Source organism: Dreissena polymorpha, chromosome 14, assembly GCF_020536995.1.
Source record: "Dreissena polymorpha isolate Duluth1 chromosome 14, UMN_Dpol_1.0, whole genome shotgun sequence".
NCBI classification, from domain to species: Eukaryota; Metazoa; Mollusca; class Bivalvia; order Myida; family Dreissenidae; genus Dreissena; species Dreissena polymorpha.
The window spans coordinates 18,649,943-18,667,923 of record NC_068368.1 but is presented as its reverse complement, the minus strand read 5'-3'; the positions used below and the strand labels follow the sequence as shown (position 1 = coordinate 18,667,923).

The window sequence follows — 17,981 nt, the reverse complement described above, 5'->3', positions numbered from 1 at the left end:
AAACCCATCTCTTGTTGACTAATGGAAAGTGTTAAACTTCAGGAACTAAATATGTTTAAATGTAAAATTCAAATGTCGATTCAAATCAATATTTCGTTAAATATACACACAAACTGAATGGTGGTCTTTAAATATAATCAGAAAGTCACAAAGTCTACATAAAGAGGTGTTAGGGAACCATGTTGTCAGTTGTCCGTCAGTCTGTACATGTGCGTTATTATGCCCCCTTCGAAGAAGAGGGGTATATTGTTTTGCACATGTTGGTAGGTCAGTCAGTCTGTCCATCCACCAGATGGTTTTCGGATGATAACTCAAGAACGCTTGCGCCTAGGATCATGAAACTTCATAGGTACATTGATCATGACTGGCAGATGACCCCTATTGATTTTCAGGTCACTAGGTCAAAGGTCAAGGTCACATTGACTCGTTCTTGGATGCAGTTTATGCTTCCAAAGGACCACATTTGCAGATTATATTATGTACTGGTGTTGTGGGGTCTATCTACCAGGGCTAGCGCTGTCCCAAAATTTCTTTTAGCCAACTAGTTTTTTGTTTTTCGGTGCGCGAAAATTGGTTTGGAAATAATTATATATTAATGTACTATCAACTTGTTATGCCCCTCTTCAAAGAAGAGGGGGTATATTGTTTTGCACATGTCGGTCCGTCAGTCTGTCGGTCTGATAACTCAAGAACGCCTAGGCCTAGGATAATGAAACTTCATAGGTGCATTGATCATGAATGGCAGGTGACCCCTATTGATTTTCAGGTCAATAGGTCAAAGGTCAAGGTCACAGTGACTCGAAACAGTAAAACAGTTTCCGGATGATAACTCTAAGAATGCTTATGCCAAGGTTCATGAAACTTCATAGGTACATTGATCATGACTGGCAGATGACCCCTATTGATTTTCAGGTCACTAGGTCAAAGGTCAAGGTCACAGTGACTCGAAATAGTCAAATGGTTTCCGAATGATAACTCAGCAATACTTATGCCTAGGATCATGAAACTTCATAGGTACATTGATCATGACTGGCAGATGACCCCTATTGATTTTTAGGTCACTAGGTCAAAGGTCAAGGTCACAGTGACTCGAAATAGTAAATGGTTTCTGGATGATAACTCAAGAATACTTACGCCTAGGATCATGAAACTTAATAGGTACATTGATCATGACTGGAAGATGACCCCTATTGATTTTCAGGTCACTAGGTCAAAGGTCATGGTCACAGTGACTCGAAACAGTTAAATGGTTTTCGGATGATAGCTCACGAATGCCTACGCCTGGGATCATGAAACTTCATAGGTACATTGATCATGACTGGCACATGACCCCTATTGATTTTCAGGTCACTAGGTCAAAGTCACAGTGACTCGAAACAGTAAAATGGCTTCCGGATGATAACTCAAGAATGCTTACGCCTAGGATCATGAAACTACATAGGGACATTGATCATGACTGGCAGATGACCCCTATTGATTTTCAGGTCACTAGGTCAAAGGTCAAGGTCACAGTGACAAAAAACATATTCACACAATGGCTGCCACTACAACTGACATCCCATATGGGGGGGCATGCATGTTTTACAAAAAGCCCTTTTTTTTAAGGACCTCTCCGCATGGCAGATTTGAATGAAACTTCACAGAATTTACCCTTGGGTCATTCACTTTCACCTGAGTACATAGGACCCATGGGGAGCTTTTAAGATCCTGCGATGTCAGATCTCAGTTAGTAGCTGAAGTGTGTTAGGTTTGTGCACTAACTTTTTCTTCAAAGAACTTCTTCTCCTTAACCCTTTGACAGAAAACTTAAAAAACATCTTCTCTAAAACTGCTAGAGTCTGGGCTTTAATATTAAGTGCGTTAGATTGTCGAGTGGTCCTCTACTTAATTTTTTATATCCCGGGGTAAAAAGGGGCTACGCCTCACAGGTTACATCAGTTATAATGACTAACGCAGTAAATAACTTTAAACAATATCTGAAACCACAAGTGTTATGGTTATATATTTGGTGTTACACTGTATGGTGGTTGCTTGGTTGTTGTTGTTTTTTACAAAACGTCACATGATTGATCCTTGGATGACCCTCTTTCACAGTTGTTTGAATCTTTCTGGTCCACTGCATATTGAGGTTGTCAGAGCTAAAACTAGATTTTTAAAGTGGAAACTTAACAAATCTTCTCCTTAATTAACAGCAATGCTAAGTTTAAAATGATATTATGTGCATTTTTTACTGTTGTATTGAGCTGAAAGGAATTAACAGGTTAAAATAGTTAGTTAAAATGTGGTTACTGACCAATTATCTGCAACTCCTCTGTCTACCAGTTGTTTATATAAATATATATTATATTCAATATTTTACATGACTAACCCAGTCCTCTAAGGCGAAATGATCCGTAAAACAAAATAGTTTCTTTGTATCGTATGAACGAATCTGCACTAAAACTCAATTTAGATTCACATCGTAAATCGAATCATTTCTGTTGTCAGCTGTCAAAACTAAAATACGGTTGATATTCAAATGCATTATTTTTCTCTTTCAGGGATATTGTTTTAGTATGTTGATGCTGTATTAACAAATATAAGTATATATGAAGTGAAAACACCAAAAATATAGACACCTATAAACAGTTAGATGCCCATAATATATATCACTTTAATATTTGATTTGTAAGATTTTCTAGTGGTCCCCAACTATTGTTGAAATCATGCTCTTGAGGTGGAAACTGGCCATTATTAGGGGTCACATGATTTAAGGATCAGGGTTTGTAACATCATCTACTGGTCCTCAACTTATTTTGCTAAAAATAATGCCCCCTGGAGTGAAAACGCGCAGTGCCCCAGAGTTCGCATTATTTATATAGTATATAACTTTTAAAATCTTATTCTCATAAACCACAAGGGTCAGTGGTTTAACATTTGGTGTGAAACATTGTCTTGTGTCCTTTACAAATATTGCTCAAATCATACCCCTGGGGTCAAAAATGTACAAATATTGCTCAAATCATACCCCTGGGGTCAAAAATCGTCACACCCCAGGGTCACATAATTATCTAACTGTGACCTATAATCGATAGGTATCTATTATCTACGATTTTGTTTACATTAAAAGCAAAATTCTCATGATGACGTCACAGGCATGCGCTCTGATTATTTTGTTTAACTACCAATACTACGATTGAAAATAAGTACAAATACAACAAAAATAAAAAAACCTAGGTATGATTGCAGTTCAAAATCTTACTTCAACTAAAATAATCCAAATGTATCCATATTCCATACATTTGATTTGTCCTCTTCATTAAACTTCCACATAGATTGCAAATGGAGCAGACGACTGCACTAGCTAGTGTAAACAAAACACTTTTATTATTTGATTTCCAAAAAAACTACTTACACTGTCTCAGAAAATTGTGCATGAAATTATCTGCATTAGAACTGTGTGCACACATAGGTGATATACCCATGTTCAATTGGAATACCCATTCCCGAATGGACGTTTATTTCATAAAATCTTTCAATACTTACATAATTGTATGTGCCCAAATTTATTTTAGACTTGAAACAAAGAGGGAACATTTGTGTTTATGAAATTCTTGAGCACTTTTATGTGCCCATGTTTCTCAAAAGAAGAAAATGACCAATATAATAGAGACTTGTTAAATTGTTAAAGCCACACACCTTATTTGGCATAGTAAATTTAAGAATAAATAAGAAACATATTTTATATATGCCAATTAGAATATATCTGGTGGTTACAATGAAGTAATCTGTCTTTTTTGCGATTAATAACAAAAAAATAATTATCGCGTTTGTCGAAACGGACGTATACGTCTAGAAAACCTACTTTCGGTTTTAAAAAGCGGTACCCTTTGAACAATAATAAATTATTTGCTAACAAGGCTATAGATTTAATTTTATCTAAGCCAATTATAATATATATGGTGGTTAGAAGATAGAAATCCGTCTTTTTTGAGCTTTAAAACTTAAAAATAATCACGTTTTTCGAAATTGACGCACACATGTATACGTGGAAATCCTACTTTCGGTTTTACAAGCCGTTTGAAAAATAATAAATTACTTGCTAACTAGGCTATAGATTTAACGACAATTTTGCACACTTTCAAATTGCATCCATATGTATTAATTAACGTGTATTTTATTTCAAGGTGTGTGGCTTTAATAGAATTTATTAAAAAGGTTTACTACTGTTTAAGTTTATCTAACATATGTTCAATGAATAAAATGTTCTACAATCTTGTAATCAAGCAACAAACTTGTATTGTTGGCAATTTGTGTCAAGGTCACTGTTTTTTTAAATAGAAAAATGTTTTTTGCTTAATAGCTTCCTTTTTATGTCTACATGCATACCTTGCCTAAAATAGCTTCATTTTGTGTTTACATGCATACCTTGCCTAAAATATAGCTTCATTTTGTGTTTACATGCATACCTTGCCTAAAATAGCTTCATTTTGTGTTTACATGCATACCTTGCCTAAAATGCCATTTCTGGCCAGTCAGATCAAGGTCAAGGTCACTGTAACTGAAAAATTCAAAAATGGTGTTTTGCTCATGAAAATTTTGATTTTGGATTAAGTAATGTTTCCAAAATTGCGTATGCGCTTGAAGTTTATATTTTGTAAATAAAAGTTAATTAACAAGCTAATCATTTCAAACCTGGTTTTGTAGTGTTGTCATACTTCTCGTTTTCATCTGTCTTAACACGTTATGATTTTGAAAGGATACATGAATCGTATCTGGTAATTTGGTGGCCATGTTTTAGTGTTTATTTGAATTTATTTTTGATGGTTTTAGAGTACTTCATGTACAGTTGTAAATATTATTTTATACCAATACAGAGACTATTTTATGTTCAAGAATATATTTGCAATAAGATTTATTAAAAAAATTAAAACTCATGTGTCACCAACATAATGGTGATTTGCCAATAACAGAACCAACTGATATTTGTGAAAAATTGTTCCAGTAAATGCATTCCTGAAAATGACATACCATTATGGTTAAGGGGCAAATTAACATTGTTTCTCTTTTGTTTCTGACAATAACTGCATCCAATTATCCTAATCTACCAAATATTTGAGTAGTTCTATGTTTTGGTATTTGTTATTGCTGGCCAAAAAGTTGCTTTCTTTCATGTTCAGTGTGCAGGTTAATGAGGTTTTGTGGTGGTGAATGAAGCCTGTTCCTTGACTGGTTAAAAAGAATTTACGCCAGAGTTGGAACAAAGGTTTTCCAACCGTTGCATGCATTAACTATGTTGCTTGCTTAAAGGTTAAGGTCACACTAGAAATTTTAAGTTTATGCATTTATGTTGATATTATGAAATAGATGTTTGCATTTGAAGAATAACGTAATTTGGCATTGGGGAGGAAATACATGGTAAAAATGATCACTATAACAAAGTGATTTTTCTTTATAAATTAAGTTCACCTTATGTCTGTAACACAACACTTGTGTCTTTTCCCAGAGTTATTTAGTTATTTAGTGGTGACATTAGTGTCTTAGTGATACATTTTGTTGTATTCTAGGCTTTATTTGTAAGAGTTTGTTTTATTTAGGTTAATTATGTCTTTGTGATTATTATTATTTCAGAGCAGAAGATCACTGAATATGCAGAGCACAATGACATGAGGTAAAGCCTTTGCAAAATAAGCCCTGTTTTCCATGCAAGGGTAATATTTTCTCAGCACACATAGCTGTTACCCCGTCTGTAGATCTGCCATAGTCATTAGCACTTTTCTATGGAATTCCATAGAAAATATTATGGAATTCTACGGAAATTGATGGAAATCCATGGAATTTGATGGAATTCCATCCACTTGCCAATTTTCCATCTGAAGCTGTTATGGAATTCCACAGAATCTCGACTAAAATTCCATGCATTTCCACGGAATGTATGGAAAACACCATGGAAAGTTGGACTTAGCCATTTTAATCAACGGAAATCATTATGGAAAATAACTTATACATTTTTTTGGATGGAAATCAATGGAAAATAACTTAGAAAATTTTTGTGGTTGTCTGAAATGTATTTGTATTTTAAAACATGTATGAATTTATTTGCATCATGTATTTTGTATTTAAAAGAAAATGCAATAAAGATTATATAAATTTGTTCTAGAAATTGGAACAGTTCTGGAACTGTTCCATATTTGTGTTCTAAAACGAATGTTCTGGAATTGTTCCAAAACAGTTTTTTTAGAATAAATCCAGAACATTTATGGAAAATGGCTTAGGACTGAAACTGTTCCAATAATTTCAAGAACCTTTTTAGAACATTTCAAGGAAAAAATATGGTCAAGAAATTTCTAAAAATGTTTTAAAATGTAGTTCTAGAACACATCTAGAATGCTTTAAGAACCAGTAAGTTCTACAAAAGTTCTAATTGGGAATAAGAACACATATAGAACACCTTACACTTACAAATAGCCAAATAGACTTCATAGTAGCGACAGCAGCAGCAGCAGTAGTAGTTGTAGATGTAGTAGCTGTATTAGTAGTAGTAGTAGTTGTTGTTGTTGTAGTAGGTGCTGTTGTTGTAGTAATTGATGTAGTAGCAGTAGTGTTTTTTATATCAGTAGAGGTTGTGGTGGTAGTAGTAGTAGTAGACGTAGTAGCATTAACAGTTTCTGTAGCAATAGTAGTAGCAATAGAAGTAGCAGTAGTAGCAGTTGTTGCAGTAGTAGCAGTTGTTGCTGCTGCTGTTGTTGTTGCTGCTGTTGTTGTTGTTGCTGCTGTTGATGTTGTTGTTGCTGCTGTTATTGTTGCTGTTGTTGTTGGTGGTGGTGTTGTTGATGCTGTAGTAATTAAAGTAGTAGTTCTGCAGAAGTAGGAGTAGTTGTTACTTTCAAAGCAATTTCTACAAGTTTAAATTCCTTAACCCTGTCCATGTGGTATACACACTGTTTTTTCTCAATATCAAACTCAGCCAGTCCAGGTTGTCAAATAACAATCTATCTGATAAGCCCAGCTTGTGCAGTGAGTCAGATGTTGGGTATGTTTGCTGCAAATCTATTGGTTATAAGATATAACAGCCTTTTCTAATTGGCTGAATTCAAATACAGAAAGTTTACCTGTTAGATTGAAACATGAAACATGGTGGAAAATGTACTGGTTTAACTTGTTAAAATAAAGTTAAAGAAATTTAACAAACAGAAGAGTTCATTATTTTTACCATTAAAAACACTTTCTTAAAATACTTATGTATTTATATCATTTGGAAAGTGACATGAATTATTGTTAAAGAGTGATGCATACAGTGTTTGAGCAGTCTGTCTAGGAATAGAACAACAACTGAAGGTTTGTGATTTTTATTATTTCTAAATATTCCTTTAAATTTAATCTTCTTATGACATTAGTGTAGACCTTTTTATGTGATATTTGAGGTTTTAGTATGGCAAATATTAGTTAAAAAGCAGCTGTCACCCAAATTTTCACTTAGTGGAGTTTGCAGGTTGAAAAAGGAAGTAATAAGACCTATGTGGAGAAATTAATAACGTTGAATGTAGTATCAGAATTTTATCTAGCAAGGTTATAGACCTGAGGCTAAGGAAGTTTTGTACTGTGCATGTTGAGCACTCAATGCTCATTAATGGTGTTAATGTTTATTATTATCCCCCGTCCGTAGCCATATCTTGGAAGTGCTTTGGCAGATTTCACTGAAACTTGGTGTGAGTATGTATATGGATAAGAGGATGATGCATGCCAAATGGCATTGTACACCATTAGTTAATATCAGAGTTATGGCCCTTTGTATCTTGAAAAAATGCTTTTTTGTGTGTCCAAGGCCATATCCTGGAAGTGCTTTGGCGGATTTCATTGAAACCTGGTTCGAGTATACATATGGATAAGAGGATGATGCACGCCAAATGGCACTGTACACCATCTGTTAAAAACGGGGTTATGGCCCTTTGTATCTTTAAAAAATGCTTGTTTGAGTGTCAAATATAATAGTGTCCAGAAGCATATTGGCGGGGGATATCAATTCAACATATTTGCTTGTAAATAAAAAATTAAACCAATGGAATTGGTTTTTAGGTATCTGAGTGTGCATCTTCATACCAATAGAATTACACATCATTCTAATTATAGCAATAATGAATTTGTACTAATCATACCAACAAATTAAGTTATGCTTAGTGCTTTGCGATGAATTCACTTTGTTTTTAGTTCTCTTTCTAAAGACCATTTAACAACTAAATATTTAAAACAATTCATGAATTACGTTCCCTATACATTTTCATAATGTGCTTTAATTACCATTGACCAGTTGATGGAAGATACTGCAGAGTTTGGCAGGGAAATAATCCAACAGCAAAGCGGCTCTTTAAGCGCATTTACCTAAAGGACTTACAGGGCCACAAATTCATGGTAAATATTGTCATGCCCTGGGCTAGATAAGTTATTGAATGTTAACCACCTGAAAGTATTTTGTCTTTTTGGAATTCAATATATTGGTCTAAGTCAGTTACACTTTTCTGGATCCTGTGATAACTTTTAAAATTCTAAGTATTTTTTCATGAAACTTGAAACATGAACAGATGACAATAAGGACATTTTGCACGTCATTTCATGTTGTTTATAATTCTGGTTGCTATGGCAACAAATATATTTAACAAACTTAAAATAGTGAAGTTTAACAAGTAGGGGGCCATATTTCTTTGCAATCTCTTGTTATAGTTTGAATGAAAATAACTCTTTGCTTTAGACATTTTTATGATTTTTTATTCTGTAGAGCACATGTGAGCAGTATACAATGTACCTCATACCAAAAAGAACCCGGAGGCAGTGACTGGTGTTCAATATTCTCAGAAGAAAAGGAAAATGGCAGTGGAAGACTTGGACAAACATTTTTAAAAACTAGCCTCTGTGTTAAGCCTGGCAGTCTGTGGCTGGTGACATGTTTTATTTTGGTTACTTCTTGTATAAAAAAGACCAGTTATTTATTTTGTGAATTGTATTTTGTGTTTGTTTTTTGTCTTAATTTATTATATTTTTTTAATTTAGGAATTTGAAACTTGGATAATTGAATAAAGTCCGTGTTCAACATTACTGAGCATAGTATAATAAATAACAAATTTACAACAATTGTTAATTTGTTATGTATTATTATTAACTATGCTCAGTACTTGAATACTGGCTGTCTGCATGCGAATTTGTTTTCTAGAAAGTTGGTTTCAAACTTAAATATTTGAAGTTAACCTTCGGAACTTTTCTAGAATTGTACTGGAACACATCAACTAAAACTGAACTTCTGTTATCATACTGAAAGTGTTCTAGAATTAATAAGGAACAGTTGTTGAACGTTAAAATTTATGAGAAAAAACTTGAGAACAATTGTGCGTGATGTGTGTGTGTGCATGTAATTGTGTGTGTTTATGAACATATGTGAGAAAGGAAGTATACTTGTCATAAGAGAAATGTAAAATTCTACTTCTATGTTTTATATTGTGCCTTTTATAAGTTTTTCTTTTCTCACCTGTATATGTGTGCATGTTTATGGATGTGTTTTTGAATGTGTGCATGCATGCCTGTGGTTAAGAGAGTTGGTACTTTAAGAAAATGTAAAACCACTCATTTTTGAATATGTACTGTGACTGCACGTGTGTGATTTATGATTGATGCCATATCTTGTTCTTGTTTAACTTCTATGATGAAACCTTTAGTTACATTCACATTTGTTTTTCAAAATCAATGAAATGCCTTTAATCTATAATCTGTTTTTTTTCTATTTTATTCCAGCATTTTATTAAATTCCATACCTTTTCACGGAATTCCACGGCATTCTATGGAATTCCATGGCGTTCTATGGAATTCCACGGCGTTCTATGGAATTCCACGGCGTTCTATGGAATTCCACGGCGTTCTATGGAATTCCACGGCATTCTATGGAATTCCAGGGCATTCTATGGAATTCCACGGCATTCTATGGAATGCCACGGAATTCTATGGAATTCCACGGCATTTTATGGAATTCCATCCCATATCAAGTCCCTCTTCTGTTTTTTTTTCACTTTTCCATTGATTGCATGGAATCGGATGGAAAGTTAGTGCCAATACTCCACGGAATTCCATCAAACGATTTCCATAGAATTCCATATGATTCCGCGGCAGATCTACAGACGGGACATGTTCTACAGAGCACATTGTACCCGTAGTATGGGTTGAAAAAGAATATTATTTACTGTACGTCTTCGCTTATAAGATGTTTTTTTTTCCTGAAATTGTAAGGCATAATGTGGGGGGATTGTCTTATAAGAGCGTCCTCAGAAAAAAACTGAGTTTTTACCGATTTTTGCGATGTGATAACCGTATTTCTGATGACAATAAGAAACTACTTTCGTTCTGATAGCAGATACGCCACTTATATCATTATGTTTTTAATCTGTTTGGAATACACGCGAGTTTATTATTAAATAAAAATATAGATTTATTTAAACACATGTGTATAAATGAGTAAAAACTGTTATCAGTGTTCTATTATTTTTTCTATTTGCAGCAATTTACTGCGGATCGTTTCTACTGTGGCGGTGAAGAATCAGCGTTAGATCGCTTATGTCATTAATTTGATTAGTTTGGAGGCGTTTGTTGTAAAAATCCAAAATATAGGTTTATTTATTTATATTTATCACTTTCATTTTGATGAATACTGTTTTGCATATTTTGTTCTATTTTCAGGGAATGCAGGGTAACCGAACGTCATTCTTCAAAATCTGTACCAGTAATTTTTCAAAAATAAAGCACCTATTTGTTTCAGTGTTTACAGAAAAAAGGGCATCTAATTACCAGCATGCCACAATAATAATACCACCATAATAATTGTTGCAAAAAGCACTCGTCAAATTCCCATAAAACTCCCAATGTTGTAAAAACACTATTCTCAAAGATGACAGTTTGTTTATTGCCTGACTATCAACATGTGTACCCGTTATCTAGCCGTTAAATCGCAATTTTATTGACACATAGTACAGATAGTACTGACCCCTTACTGGCTTACACATGGCCTGGTGCTATAAACAGCCAACAACTAACTAACAGACGATACTTGTGTTTATTTAGCCGTTAATTGGGTGTTAAATTGACGCAGATGGCATTATACCTCCAACACTTATTTATTAAGATAAAGTGACTTACCTTGTATTTGATAGGTCAAAATGATGCATACATTAATTGTTTAGTAATTTGATTGGTTGCAAACTTACAGAACGCAATCATACAATCAGAGATGTTACACGCACCGATTTTCATAATCGTCATTAATTTCCAAAGTATTATATTGCACTCGATTGATCATTACGCTAAAAGATGTCCATGAAGGAAAAGAGAGCATCATATGACGTAAATTTTAAGCTCAAGGTTGTTGAGTATGCGAAATCATACACCAACTGTGCTGCCGTGCTGTTTATGTATACATATGATCATGCCAAACTTATAAAAATGCTCTACAAATACAATTGATATAAAAGGAATTCCATCTTCTGTTGTTCTTGTTGAAGTTGCATTGTCAGCGTGCGATAAAGAATAATACAATGATTATTATGTAAGTATAAATAAATGTTACAAATAGCCATAAACGTCGAGTACAGGTACCTGAAAAACTAAACTAAAAAATATTAATATACATATAACTCGGCATTAAAATAGGACGACATAAATCAGGGAACAAATCCGATAACGAGCTTACTTGGTGTATTGTACTTACTAACAAAATGGCCGACCAACAAATTTTGACTATTGAAATTTTACCGATTTTCGTACTTAAAAAATTGCCCCGTCTTATTGGCGAGGCCAAGCAAAATACAGCTGATCTGGGACCTAAAGTTGGGGTCTCGTCTTATAGTCAAACCGTCTTATAAGCGAAGACGTACAGTAATTTGTGATTCATTTTTGCAAAATATCCTTTATTTGATTATTTTTATGTCCCCCACTATAGTAGTGGGGGACATATTGTTTTTGCCCTGTCTGTTGGTCTGTTGGTTGGTGTGTTGGTTGGTTGGTTTGCGCCAACTATAACATTTGCAATAACTTTTGCAATATTGAAGATAGCAACTTGATATTTGGCATGCATATGTATCTCATGGAGCTGCACATTTTGAGTGGTGAAACGTCAAGGTCAAGGTCATCTTTCAAGGTCAAAGGTCAAATATATGGGTCAAAATTGCTCATTTAATGTACACTTTTGCAATATTGAAGATAGCAACTTGATATTTGGCATGCATGTGTATGTCATGGAGCTGCACATTTTGAGTGGTGAAAGGTCAAGGTCATCCTAAAAGGTCAGAGGTCAAATATATGTGGCCCAAATCGCTAATTTTATGAATACTTTTGCAATATTTAAGATAGCAACTTGATATTTGGCATGCATGTGTATCTCATGGAGCTGCACATTTTTAGTGGTGAAAGGTCAAGGTCAAGGGAGGTCAAGGTCATCCTTCAAGGTCAGATGTCAAATATATGTGGCCAAAATCGCTAATTTTATGAATACTTTTGCAATATTGAAGATAGCAGCTTGATATTTGGCATGCATGTGTATCTCATGGAGCTGCACATTTTGAGTGGTGAAAGGTCAAGGTCATCCTTCAAGGTCAGAGGTCAAATATATGTGGCCCAAATCGCTAATTTTATGAATACTTTTGCAATATTTAAGATAGCAACTTGATATTTGGCATGCATGTGTATCTCATGGAGCTGCAAATTTTTAGTGGTGAAAGGTCAAGGTCATCCTTCAAGGTCAAATATATGGGTCAAAATTGCTCATGTAATGTCACTTCTGCAATATTGAAGCTAGCAATTTTATATTTGAAATGCATGTGTATCTCATGGAGCTGCACATTTTGAGAAGTGAAGGGTCAAGGTCAAGGTCATTTTACAAGGTCAAACGGCATATAGGGGGACATTGTGTTTCACAAACACATCTTGTTTTTTTACAAAGTTAAAGTTTTTAGTCTCTGTTTTTTCATTATTGATAAATAGTTTTGTTGCGGATAAGTTTGTTTTCAGAAAATTAGCAAGTATCGTATTAGATTGCTGTTTTAGAATGTCATAAGAGCAATATCACATTCATGTATGGCTGTCATGTGCTCTATTTGTAGATTGCTAGCTGTGCTCTATGGGGCCATGGTGGATGCAGTACTTACAGGCATACAGGCATATAGTAGCACACTGTCTTGCAAACAGGTATAAAATCCATTCTTCTATAAATAATTTTAGTTTAAATATATTTATTAGGGATGGCATCGAATACCAATATCGGTATTCGAATGTTCGCAAATTCATTCAATCGAATATTCGAATATTTGCATAATACGGCTGGATTGCTTTTACCTTGTTATGTATTAATTTCCATTGGTTTGTAAGTTATATCCGTTTGCTAAATACGAGGCTGTTTATTAACGTTGCTATCGAATAATTGTATCGCTTTCGACTAATACTATGACCGACACTGTAATCGGGCACAAATAGAATGAAAAACATCGTGTCATAGATTATTTATTTTTTAATGATTCCAAAGATTTGTAGCAGACCGCGCATATGTAAAAATAAGTTTACACACATTACACGTTGCGGTCTTCTTATCCACAGACCATGTAAAGTATTCCATACTGCAGAAGGGGCTGGTGGCATTTTCAGATTTGAATTATGATTCCTTGATGATTGTTTAATTTATATCATCTGTTACTTTTGAGTAATTTACATATTTAAATGTCTGTTCAAACTGTGATCACAAAAACTAAATTATTATTCATAAGTAAATTGAAGCCCTTAATTGGTACCTTATTGACAAACAACAGTTCGGGCCCTTTCGTATAGTTAGTATATTGCATTGCGCGATTTGAGTAATTCACACATTTTAATGGCTGTACATACTGTGATCACAAAACTTAATTATTATTCGCCAGTCTATTGAAACCATGAATTGGCACCCCATTGGCAAACAACAGTCAGGGCCTTTCTTAGAGCGTGTATATTGCATTGCGCAATCAACACCGATACGGGCCGCGTTATCAGTTTGACACGAAGAACGTCACGTCAAACATGTTACTCCCAAGTGATTTTGGTTGCTTTTTAGTAAGCGGTTCGCAGTTCATTAAATATTGGTGAAATTATGTTTGGAAAAAAAATGCGAATATGCGAATATCATTTTTAGCTCATCTATTTTTTGAAAAAAAATTATGAACTATTGTCATCACCTTGGCGTCTGCGTCAGCGTTGGCGTCCGGTTAAGTTTTGCGTTTAGGTCCACTTTTCTCAGAGAGTATCAATGCTATTGCATTCAAACTTGGTACACTTACTTACTATCATGAGGGGACTGGGCAGGCAAAGTTAGATAACTCTGGCGTGCATTTTGACTGAATTATGTGCCCTTTTTATACTAAGAAAATTGAAAATTTTGGTTAAGTTTTGCGTTTAGGTCCACTTTTTTCAGAAAGTATCAATGCTATTGCATTCAAACTTGGTACACTTACTTACTATCATGAGGGGACTGGGCAGGCAAACTTAGATAACTCTGGCGTGCATTTTGACAGAATTATGTGCCCTTTTTATGCTTAGAAAATTGAAAATTTTGGTTAAGTTTTGTGTTTAGGTCCATTTTATTCCTTAAGTATCAAAGCTATTGCTTTCATACTTGCAACACTTACTAACTATCATAAGGGGACTGTGCAGGCAAAGTAATGTAACTCTGACTGGCATTTTGACAGAATTATGTGCCCTTTTTATACTTAGAAAATTGAAAATTTGGTTATGTTTTGTGTTTAGGTCCACTTTATTCCTACAGTATCAAAGCTATTGCTTTCATACTTGCAACACTTATTAACTATCGTAAGGGGACTGTGCAGGCAAAGTTATGTAACTCTGACTGGCATTTGGACGGAATTATGGGCTCTTTATACTTAGAAAATCGAAAGTTTGGTTAAGTTTTGTGTTTTGGTCCACTTTACCCCTAAAGTATCATAGATATTGCTTTCATACTTGGAACACTCGCAAACTATCATAAGTGTACAGTAAAAGGACAAGTTGCATAACTCTGGATGTCATTTTTACGGAATTATGGCCCTTTTTTGACTTAGTAACTTTGAATATATGGTTAAATTTTGTGTTTCGATCCAATTTACTTCTTAAGTATCAAGGCTATTGCTTTCAAACTTCAAATACTTTAATGCTATCATGAGGTTACTGTACCTGGCAAGTTGAATTTTACCTTGACCTTTGAATGACCTTCACTATCAAGGTCAAATTATTAAATTTTGCTAAAATTGCCATAACTTCTTTATTTATGATTAGAATTGATTGATACTTTGACAAAACTACTCTTACCTGACATACCACAATAGACTCCACCCAAACCATCGCCCGTGACACCCCCTTCCCCCCCCCCCATCCCCCCCCTATTTTTTTTTTTTTTAAGATCATCTCACAAATGACCTCCACACCCTCACACTATACCCCCCCCCACCCCACCCCCTCCCCAAATTATTTTTGTTAAACGGTTAAAAAACAAAACTATTTATTTTGATTATTTTATGTTTGAAATACCGTCCAACCATCGCACCCAAGAATCCCCACCCCCACCCACCCTCCCCCCACCCGAATCCCCCCCCCCCCCCCCCTAATTTTTTTTTTTTTTTTTTTTTAAGATCATCATTACCACCACACCCTCACACTATACCCCCCCACCTCACCCCCCATTTTTTTTTTTGAAACGGTTAAAAAAACGTTTTATGTTTGAAATACCATCCAACCATCGCACCCAAGAATCCCCCCCCACCCCCCACCCCCATTTTTTTTTCGCATTTTTGGAAGATAATGTAATAAATGTCCACACCCCCACACAATACACCCCTCTTCACTCCACCCCTCCCTCCTTTGTGATTGAAAATGAACCTTTAAAAAGAAAATAGATGAGCGGTCTGCACCCGCAAGGCGGTGCTCTTGTTATTATTCGAATGCTGACCATTCATCGAATATTCGGTTATTCGAATAATTTTGCCATCCCTAATATTTATGTTTGCTCAATTGCATTGTAAGACCATGGCTTATAAAAACGCTGAATATCTATGAACAATATTAATTTTTTTATATAAATAGATAGATGAATGTAAAATAATTCCAGCATTGATTTCTTTCCGGAAATAACTGACAAAGAAATTCATAGTGTTGTGCTAAAACCAACATATTAACATGTTTGCTGTTCATGTGTTTGAGTTGGGATTTCCAAACGTTGTTCATATCTTATGTACACAAATGTTCTGAAATAAATTCTACTGAAATGTTATTCTAGTTAATTGTTCATAAATGTATAATATAAAATAATGAATAAGAAATTGCAAAGCCAGTTTGATATTGTATAATTGTTCTCAGGCTGAAGAAGTTGCCCTGGAGACATTTGAAGAGACCTGCAGGTCTGCCAAAGACTGTGTGGTAGACACATTCAAGCAGTCATCATCTAAGACCTTCTTCACCATGTGTGCTACAGACATGAATTGCAGGTAATGTCATATAGAGAATGTGTGCTACAGACGTGAACTGCTGGTAATGCCATAAAGAGAATGTGCGCTACAGACATGAACTGCAGGTAATGTCATATAGAGAATGTGTGCTATAGACATGTCCTGCAGGTAATGTCATAAAGAGAATGTGTGCTACAGACATGAACTGCAGGAAATGTTATATAGAGAATGTGTACTACAGACATGAACTGCAGGTAATGTCATAAAGAGAATGTGTGCTACAGACATGAACTGCAGGTAATGTCATATAGAGAATGTGTACTACAGACATGAACTGCAGGTAATGTCATATAGAGAATGTGTGCTACAGACATGAACTGCAGGTAATGTCATATAGAGAATGTGTGCTAAAGACATGAACTGCAGGTAATGTCATATAGAGAAAGTGTACTACAGACATGAACTGCAGGTAATGTCATATAGAGAATGTGTACTACAGACATGAACTGCAGGTAATGTCATATAGAGAATTTGTACTACAGACATGAACTGCAGGTAATGTCATATAGAGAACGTGTGCTACAGACATGAACTGCAGGTAATGATAGACAATGTGTGCTACAGACATGAACTGCAGGTAATGTCATATAGAGAATTTGTACTACAGACATGAACTGCAGGTAATGTCATATAGAGAATGTGTGCTACAGACATGAACTGCAGGTAATGATAGACAATGTGTGCTACAGACATGAACTGCAGGTAATGTCATATAGAGAATGTGTGCTACAGACATGAACTGCAAGTAATTTAATATAGAGAATGTGTGCTACAGACATGAACTGCAGGTTATGTTATATAGAGAATGTGTGCTACAGACATGAATTGCAGGTAAAGTCATATAGAGAATGTGTACTACAGGCATGAACTGCAGGTAGTGTTATATAGAGAATGTGTGCTACAGACATGAATTGCAGGTAATGTTATATAGACAATGTGTGCTACAGACATGAAATGCAGGTAATGTTATATAGAGAATGTGTGCTACAGACATGAATTGCAGGTAATGTTATATAGACAATGTGTGCTACAGACATGAACTGCAGGTAATGTCATATAGAGAATGTGTGCTACAGATATGAGCTGCAGGTAATGTCATATAGAGAATGTGTGCTACAGCCATGAATTGCAGGTAACGATATATAAAGAATGTGTGCTACAGACATGAATTGCAGGTAATGTTATATAGGGAATGTGTGCTGATGACAAGTATGGTAAGGATTGTCATCTATAGACTGTGTGCTTGATACTCGCATTTTTAGCTCACCTGAGCACAACATGGTCATGGTGAGCTTTTGTGATTGCCTTTTGTCCGTTGTGGATTGTCAACATTTACCCTAATTGTTAAAACTCTAGAAGCCACATATATTGTCAAATCTTCATGAACCTTCGTCAGAACATTTTGTGCCTGTAATATCTAGGCTGAGTTGGAAATAGGTTCCATTCCGTTGTAAA

At 35.0% G+C, this 17,981-nt stretch overlaps 1 protein-coding gene across 1 annotated transcript in view; it reads left to right on the top strand.

Annotated features, from left to right (window-relative positions):
• LOC127856857 (dynein axonemal assembly factor 9-like) overlaps positions 1–17,981 on the top strand; it is a 128,058-nt gene that overhangs the window by 80,580 nt on the left and 29,497 nt on the right. Inside the window, exons 13-15 of the mRNA XM_052393015.1 lie at positions 5,611–5,650; positions 13,110–13,194; positions 16,378–16,505. Of these exons, the coding sequence (XP_052248975.1) occupies positions 5,611–5,650; positions 13,110–13,194; positions 16,378–16,505 (253 nt within the window). The remainder of the gene's footprint in view (positions 1–5,610; positions 5,651–13,109; positions 13,195–16,377; positions 16,506–17,981) is intronic.